This window comes from Physella acuta, unplaced genomic scaffold (genome assembly GCF_028476545.2).
Source record: "Physella acuta isolate Inbredline_101_S28 unplaced genomic scaffold, ASM2847654v3 ptg001433l, whole genome shotgun sequence".
Classification (NCBI taxonomy): Eukaryota; Metazoa; Mollusca; class Gastropoda; family Physidae; genus Physella; species Physella acuta.
Window position 1 is genome coordinate 6900 of NW_026732948.1, and position 9722 is coordinate 16621.

The 9722-nt window shown below is 43.9% G+C and overlaps 1 protein-coding gene across 1 annotated transcript; it reads left to right on the forward strand.

Moving 5' to 3' along the window:
- The first annotated feature begins 7381 nt into the window (after window positions 1-7381).
- LOC131927721 (uncharacterized) lies at window positions 7382-8938 on the forward strand. Its single transcript, XM_059283497.1, has 2 exons — window positions 7382-7843; window positions 8338-8938. Exons 1-2 carry the CDS (start codon window positions 7392-7394, stop codon window positions 8501-8503), a joined length of 618 nt encoding a protein of 205 aa, XP_059139480.1. The 5' UTR covers window positions 7382-7391; the 3' UTR covers window positions 8504-8938.
- The last annotated feature ends 784 nt before the right edge of the window (window positions 8939-9722 follow it).

Here is a 9722-nt window from a genome sequence, read left to right on the forward strand (position 1 = left end):
ACGCGTCTCATAACAGTTACCCAAGCTGAGGCCACCCTTATTCACCTCTCAGGTTGCTTTATTCGCCTTATCTATCATATGTACAGTGTCCCGCACATATTGTAGAAGCTATTTATAGTTAACCTAGTTATAAAAAGCTTTGATTGGTTGGTTTTATTCGTCTCATCCGGGACCTAGGGTTTTCATGAGGAGAACTAGAATCGCCTATGACGTCATACCTTGAAACTTAAAAATTTAAAAACTCGTCTTCCAGAAGGAGAAAAACAAAAGAATTTGACCTGGATATATTTAGAAATGGACATGTGTACAGCAGATATCGGTAGTTTTGTATAAAACATCCAAACAAATATTATACGAAGCGATAAACAGGTGATGACTGCACCAGTGTTTTAACCGTGCGTGGAACTTCACTCTAGATTTTTTCTAAATCAAAATCTGATATTACAATTGACAACGAATGAAATAATGCATGCACAGTAATACTACTTTACTAATTTAAGCTAATTGAACAGTTGTATTTAATTAACTGTTAGTTCTTACCCTGATTCTGTTGCAAATATAGTTTAATATAGATCTAGAATCTAATTATCTATCGCAGAAATAGGTGTTTGATCTTTCCATGTCAGATAAATGTGCCCATTTTTTTGTTGAAGTATACTCAACTAAACAAGCTGATTTAATTTAAATGCAGCAGTTGCCAAAGAGAATTTATATCTATATATATCTATATATACATCTATCTATATATATATATCTATGCATATATATATGTGTATGTATGTATATATATGTATGTATGTATATAGATATATATATATAGATAGATATATATAGATAGATATATTTATGTGTATACTATTGTGCTCGTCCCTGCGCGTTACTGCGGGAATAGAAGAAAGTCTGATGAAATATATAAGAAATATATAAGAAGGGTTTCATCAATGCATTACAAATCCTATATTCTTAGACATTTGACCTTGTTTTCTAAAACTGAGTTATTTAAATGTAAACAATGCCTGCGATTGAATCATAAATATCGGGACACAGGTTTACCTACACTACCGCATGAAAACCTTGAGTGTACATCAAGCAATTACCAAATTAATGAGGTAGAACACACCTTGGTGACAGCCCATGTGTTAGGGATGTAGAGGGGCGCTTTCGGGAGCCCCCCCCCCCCCCCCCCGACTACACTACCGCAGAGGTGCCACGTACCGCCCCTGGCTACTTAAAACTAACATAGGCGCCCTAGCGTAATTAAAAAAAGATTTTTTTGCAGAAACCTCCCCTGGAGTATTCTCAACAACTTCCCAAAGTTTAATGGCGATCGGATGAAAGGTGTAGTAATGCATAAAAGACAAACAGACACACTCATATATATATATATATATATATATATATATATATATATATATATATATATATATATATATATATATATATATACACATATTCTGGATACCAGGTATTGGCAAATAAAGTGTGAAAATACTAATTAATTTTTGCTCTCAGATTTGCCAGGTGTCAGTCTCTCTGGTCGCGTGTCCTGGAGATCTTTCCATGACTTTGGCAGGCGTCGTGACAGGGAAACTTCGCCTTCGCTCACTGAAGATCTCAGAAGGAGAAGTGCTGAAGCTCGACATAGACAAAAAATCAAGCGGGAAGAAGTATTACGCCAGCGAGAGGAGAGGCGAGAACGTCAGAGGGCGCAGAGACGAGAACGTAAGCGACAGCAGCAAATTATTGACAAACTTCAGAACAGTTCTATTGCTTCAGACAAAGTTGGTAGCAATTCTGGTGTTATCATTTCTAGTTCACCTAGAAAATTCTCTCCTGTCAAAAAGCAAAAAATTGATAGAGATTCATATTTATATGACAAGTTTAAGGCAAATATCATAGGCACAGACAATATACCAGAAGGCAGCTCTAGTCTTGACAAAAAAAATCAATCTTTAGTAAAAGAGGAAGAAGTTAAAAAAGAAGTGCGGATAGTTTCTAAAAAGGGCAGGCGTAGGTTTGTTGACTCGGATACAGAGGAAGTGAATGACACTATTCTTGATGACTCTGAGTCGACAGAAACCTCAGAGTCTGGGGACTCTAGTGACACTAACTTTGAGGATTACTCTGACGGGGAGAGTGATGATGCCAATGCTGTGTCGTCATCATCCAACAATATCAAGACTGTAACCACCAGACAGTCGAAGGCAAACCGTACAAATAAATTTGGCTCATCCAGTCTTGTCTCACGTTCTTTGCCAGAAATAGTAGATGCTGACAGCAGTACATCCAGCAGAAGACAGACTCGCAGAGGTAAAAGAGTTAACTACGCAGAAATGCTGGACGACGATATTGATGATGCAGAATTCTCGTCTCCTGAACCCCCCACGTCCCCAGATGCAACCCACAAAGTCCCAGAACCCCCAAAGAAATGTCGCAAAATGTCTGGTGGTGGGTTGGACTCAGATGCAGTGTCCTCATCCAGACAGGAGTGCAAGTCACAAACCCCCGGTCAGGAGCCTGTATCCTCGTCTGCTCTGGTTAGTGCTAAAATGGAGCTACATTTTTTAACAGCCCCTTCACATTCTGTGGCAGCCAGGCTTCCAGTACCACCTGCAGCTCCTACACACACTGTGGCGCCCTCAGCCAGCCATAGGCTTCCAGTACCGCCCTTGATCCACTCCTCTGCCATCAATCCACTGTTTTTTCCTGCTCCGCACCCTGGGCTTCTAACTGTGCCTGAATTCCCTAACCAAACTGAATCTGCCCTAAGGTCAACCCTAAGCAGAGCTCACTTAAGTTCGCCTCTAAAAAACCTCCACAGCATCTCTCAAGTGGAAGAGCTGAGGACTTTCCCAGAGTTCCGTTCAGCCTTTCTACCGCCAGCAGCCAGCCCTCTACCTCCTACATCTGCAGTGGCGGTGAGCTCACACCAACATAGAGCTTATCCTGCAGCAGGCCAGTTAACCTTTCCCCCCAACTTCCTGTTGGAATCTCAACCCGCTTCAGCCACTAAAACGTCAGATCCCAACCAAAGCATGCAGCGACAAAGTACTCCAAGTGTTAGCACAGGGGAGTTTTCTAACATTGACATTAAAAGCAATAAGCACATGAATGATAGCAGCCTGGGGAAAATAGAATCCCCAAAACATGTGGACAGTTTTACCGTGAACTTGAACCATGAACATCAAGGCGAGCTTACCCACCATTTCTTATCTTCTTCTGCCAAGCTAGTCGGCTCAGTTCATTCACAAAATTCAACCCAACCAAGCAGTCAGACCGCCAAGAAACGAATTGAAGACCTGCTCCAGCATTCATCTCATGAGTTACCTTTAAGGGAGAAGCCTCATCTGGCATCCTCCTGGTCCTTTGGCTTCACGCCCACGTCCCACCACGCCCCCCAGCCCCCCTCACCTTATGACAAGCTGGTGGACCAGACCCCTGGGGCTTGTCATCGCATCCTGACAGCCAAGTCTCCCTCGGTCCTTGACACTGTGCAACCAATCACAAGAAGCCCTTTCATCTACAATAGTGACATGTTGAAAAATTTAGTCCCATCTCATACTAATTCTTATTTGGAGAGAAATCATTCCTCTAGTGTCTATCAGACGACACCCTCCTCTAGTGTCTATCAGACGACACCCTCCTCTAGTGTCTATCAGACGACACCCTCCTCTAGTGTCTATCAGACGACACCCTCCTCTAGTGTCTATCAGACGACACCCTCCTCAGTGTCGTCTCACTCCTCCTTTACTCCATCCACTGTGATCACAACCAGACCACATGGAACCCTGTGTCAATCACCAAAGCAACTTCATCACAATACAGCAGATAATTCAAGAGTTCACCCATACAGCCAGAACCCTACTGCCAGAGAGTGCTCACCTGTAAGGTACAGTTATTCTCACCTGAACCAGGTCCCAAACTATTTAGTGCCCAGCCCTAAAGCAGCTCAAAGACAGTCCTACCCAGGGCCAAGGCTCTCCTGCCCGTGGGAAACGTCCAGTGCTAAGGAAGATTCAAGACAATCTTACCCAACAGAAAGAAGAGTTCCTAGTGTTTCTACACCCATGCAGAACTTTGAGACACATCCACTTTATTCTCAACAAAGTCCCGTACGACAAACACCCACTTATCAAAGTCCTGTACAAAAAACACCCACTTATCAAAGTCCTGTACAAAAAACACCCACTTATCAAAGCCCTATACAAAAAACACCCACTTATCAAAGCACTATACAAAACAACATCTCTTATCAAAGCCCAATACACAAAAAACCAACAAATCAGAGTCCCACAGTACCTAGTCGTCATCCTTATCAGCCATCATTCACCAGCCCAAGTGTGTCACGCCCATCCCAGTTGTCAAGTTCCCGTGCTAGCTCAAGCCAGCCAGAAAACTTTGAGTTCACCGGCCGTGCGTCTATGTTGGGTAGTGCCTTGAGAAACCCCTTGAGTTCATTGACCCAGCAACTGATGTCCATGCCAGATTTGTACAGCATACATCAGAGAGAATCACAAAAACCTGGCCAGATGTACCGGCCTAATACCCCAACTTCTACTCCATATGACCCTTCTGACTTGAGGCAGACTAGCAATAGACAGAATCCTTTATTATCTAGAACCCATATGCCCCCACTGATCGAGGCATCTACTATACGGAACTCACCATTAAATAAATATAATCATCCAGTGAGCAATTCAAATCCATCTGGAAATTTTCATAGTCATTTGCAGTCTCAAGGATCTAATCAAAATGCTGGTGGTCAAATGAAGAAATCCCAAAATCTGACTTCCCACCAGCACTACCCAGAGTTGTCTCACAGCTCACATCAGATCTCAGCCCCAGCGTGTCAGATCTCCCCAGCTCTACCCAACAAGTTGCTGCTGCACGCACTGGACCTGAGGCAGGAGTGTCTGGACAGGTCCAGCACACAGCAGACCCACCCTCCCACATCCAGGCACAACTTCAGCCCAGCTGCCACACAGCTGACACCAGCAAACACTGGACACAGGCTGGCCTTTGATTATCCACTTACCAGCAAACAGATTAAGCAAGAGAGTTATCTCTCATCTTGTTTTGATGAGGAATCATCAGCCAATCAAGTTCCTGCCAAAACTACCCATCCATCCGTTAATCAAGGCTCAACTAGAAGTGACTTTTTTGTAGCCAGTAATGGCAATATAACAAGAAGTGACTTTTCTGTAGCCAGTAGTCATGGCAATATAACAAGAAGTGACTTTTCTGTAGCCAACATCATGAGTAAAACTGTAGTCACCAGCCACAACACCCCCGTCTCTGCTCACAGTTCTTCTTGGATACATCCCATGAGACCAGTGCCAGAATCTTTACCATACTCTACAGCACCACCTGCTTCAGTATCTCACGGTCAGCCCTCAGTATCTCATGGTCAACCCTCGGTATCTTACAGTCAACCCTCGGTATCTTATGGTCAACCCTCAGTATCTTACGGTCAGCCCTCAGTATCTCATGGTCAGCCCTCGGTATCTCACGGTCAACCCTCTGTATCTTATGGTCAACCCTCAGTATCTTATGGTCAACCCTCAGTATCTTATGGTCAACCCTCAGTATCTCATGGTCAAATGGTGCAAACATCATCAGGATTGATCTCATTGAAAAGACCCCCTGCCACCCCACATCCTCCCATGACTGATACAGCAGGATCAGTCAACTACTCTGTCACTGCAGTCCCAGCCCATATTCAAATCAAACAAGAGAAATTTGCCAATGAATGTGCCCAATCCAAAGGTTCTACAAGCTACAGCACTGATCAGCCAGGTTTAGAGAAAACTTGCCCACCCCAACAGATCTTAGAGCAGCATGTTGGGGCACACTCTAGTCTTGTCAAAGTCAAACAAGAGATGTACATGAGCAGGTCTGCTGGCTTTGATTCTCCCTCAGCCTCTAGCGCAGATCCAGCACGCCAACACCGTGTACCATCACCAGAAAACCAGTCTGTCTATGGCCTGACTAACATGACAGATGCTGGACACAGTGGTCAACCTCCAACATCTAAAGCTACAGCAGCTCACCCAGCTAAGTCTGCCCTAACAACTCGCAACATATTTGATTCTATTACCAGTTTAGCCAACACTTGTTTTAATGATGAAGAGACTACCCACACAAAGACAGCCCAGCCAGCTCCAGTCATGTCAGGAAGTTGGAATGTGGCGCCACCTTCAGGCTTACCTCAACATATCAGAGTGAAAGTTGAGGGTCAGCATAAGATAACAGATAACCATGAGGATGGGGGGCAGTTGTTGGGTGGCAATAGCCAACCTGGTGTGGATCACCCCAAGCCCAGACACCTGCAGGACATTGACGCTGTGGCTCACTCTGCCAAAGGCTCTCTTGACCTTGCAACTGACAGTCACAACAACAGTCATTCCCCTAACAGGCGTCAGTCTATGGACAGTCCATCCACTCACATCCACAAAGATCAAGTTCCCAGACAGGCTGTTGTTCCAGAATGGGCATGGAGTGCTGGGAGACAGAACCCACCTTCTGGATCTGCACCAACACCTGAGCCAAGTGCTAACCAGGTAACTGTAACACCTGCCTCAAGGCGCCCCTCGCAAGACAATTTATTTGCCAGAATTATTGCTGATACCCAGATGCCTGCAACATCCAGACCTTACACTCCAGAAAATGCCCAAAGTTTTGCCCATAAACTTGTAACATCTGTTACCATGGGTTTGGAATGTGGTCTAGAGGATCAAGGAGCTGGTCACCAAAGGCTTTCAGGCCAAGATAGTAATTATAGCCAGCTTTCAAAACAGGTCCCTATGAAAGGCATAGCAGTAGTTGTTGATCCCCCAGTGGCCAAAAACTATCCAAAAAGCCAGATCAGCCCTGCAGATATTTTGTTTGCATGGCACACCTCAACCCCGGAGCTAGACAGCTGTGACTTTACTGTCCATGTGGCATCCCCAGCCACCAGTGTCACCATGACGACAGCTTCACAGAGGTACATTGTGACGGCAGCTCTGCCAGCAAAGTGCAGCAGTTCAGACGGGGATGAGGTGCCAGACCTATCTCTTGTCAAAGATGAAGGCAACTCCTCTGGTGTCTCCCTGAATCTGAGAGAGGTCATTGACCTCAGCACTGACATGGACGAGCCTGATGTGGCTCTCAATTTGGTCAAGGAACCTTCTGTTAGCCGGCCCCACCCTAGGGACAGCATCAATTTGGTCAAGGAACCTTCTTGTAGGGACAGCAGCCTGGAGCAGCAACCACCTGTAAGCCAGGCTAATGATGTAAACACCCAGTTGACCATAGAGACCCAGCCTGACAATACAGCAGTGGGTTCCTATCCCAGGAATAAGCTTCCATCACCCTACATAGACAACCTTTCTCCCCTTCAATTTCCCTTCATGCGTGAATCTACCCAGGCCAGTAACATCAGAGAAGAACACACAGCACACCCTCATGCTTTACCTGCTTCTAAAGCTGCTAGCCACAGTACAGATGCCAGTAAACAACAAAATCATCATTATACTCATGGTAACAGTACTGAGATTACTGAGAAAGATTTGAGATCCCCAGAAGCTGGTGGCACCATGACCAGACATCAGACCATGCTAGCCCAGCCGCCACAGCCAACTGGCGCCCACAGACCAATGAAGCATGAACCAGATGAGGATGAGGACGACGCTGCCAGCACCTGCTCCTCCCAGTCCTCAGCTAACAAGTCCCACTTTGGCCCTCCCAGCCTGAGCTCCCCCAGGGCCGGTGCTCCTCACGTCCTGTCCACCATTGCGTCTTGGAGCAAGGATGAAGTCTCCAGCTGGCTCAGAAATCATCACCTGGATAAGATTTGCAAGAAGTGAGTAACTTTTTTTACCCTTGTTGTCTAAAACTTCCCACAACCCATGTCATTTGTATGGTAAAGCAATATAGCTCAAGGAAGAAAAATATAGCTCAATGAGGAGAAAGAGGTAAAAAGAGGTAAAAATCCATGAGGAAATGATTAGTTTTACCATATAGAAACATGAAACTTCAATTATTCTACATACATAATCATGGCTAGCTTTAATCTGTTTACACCAGTCAGCAGGTAATTAAATCACGATGGTTTTTATAACAGTAGTGATTAATGAGTGGGGGGGGGGGGGTTATAACCTGATGTGGGCTGGCTAATTTAGATGCTACCATGAATGCATAAAATATTGTTCTTCATATGCCCTCCCCCCTCCATCTAAACCACTCTACTTATCAGCGAGAAATATTTCTAACATGGTTGCCTCATAAAGTTCATAAACAATCATAACAGATACTAATTCAATGTTCTTATTTAAAATAATTATTTTTTTCTTTTAGCTTGAGTAATCTGGACGCTAAAGGCTTACAACGAATGGCTTTTGAATATCATCGTGACACCGACGCCTTCTACACCCGTGTAAAAAAGACCCTTGGGCTGACTGTGTTCCAGACTTTGGTTATCTGTCGTGGTATGAAAGAACTTTTGGGCTGTGAAGATTCCTGATGCCCAGGCGGACTTGTTCCAGCAGTCTGCCTCAACCAGCTGGTGGCAGTCAAGGTGCTGATTGAATTTTATTTAGTTGTACCACTTTTGGAACTGATCTTGTACATTTGAATTTCAAATGATTACCCTTAAGTTTGTGATTCTCCTAGCTGTTGCCATTTTTTGTACTAGCTTTATTTTCGCTGGTGAGACAAATCAGTTTGTGTTGTGTAAATATTATCTATTGATTCCTGCTTGATCTTCCATTTGGCATAAGCAATACAGGTGACCCATGCTAGCTGAGAGCAGTGTTTGTAACTCTGTTCAGGTTTTTAGGTTAGTCCACTTATCCACCGTGATGTTTGGTGTCTGCTTTTCCACCAACACCTCAGTACCCTAGAAATCTTAAAACTTGTTTGAATTTACTAAACTTCTAAATTAGGTTTTTTCATTCACCTAAACCAGGGGTTCCCAACCTTTTTTTACTCTAGAGCACATTCTAAAATATTGGTAGGGTGGCGGGCACCACCTATTTTAAACTCCTTCCAGAGGCGTAGCGACCCTTCCCGTCACCCGGGGACAAAACTTTCGATTTGCACCCCCCCTCCCTCAAACTTTCGATTATCACCCCCTTCAACCTCTCAATAATGTTTATGAAAAAAATCTGTCTCCGTCGAATAGTGAGAGGCGGGCACATACAAATCGTTCGGCGGGCGCCATGGCGCCCGCGGGCACGGGGTAGGGAACCCCTGACCTAAACCATCTGAATACATTTTAAAACAACAGTTTTAATTCTAAAATAATTGTTTAACGAGAAAAAGGAGATTTAGACATAAAAAAAAACAGCAAATTCAATTAATCAAGGTTTTAGTTAAGAAGATTTTGTGAATTTATTCAACCCTACTCAGGGTTTATAAAATGGAAATGTTCAGTGTGTTCAGAAAATGTTATCTTTAGTTTATTTTCATGGTTGCTGGCAATCATCCACTGATTGATCAAGTGTTTTTAGCCCACCTGACAATCCTTCCATGATTGATTTAGTGTTGTTTAACCCACCTGTCAATCATTGGCTGGCTCTGTATGTCCATCCCACCGGGCAAAATTTTTACCAACATCATGCTATTCAAGTGATTGTAACTAACTCTGGTCCAGCTTTACAAGTTAAAGAAAAAAAATTTGTTTTGTTTATTAATTTTGTTTTTGCTGACAATTTTTTAATGATTTGGGTGATGTTAATGAT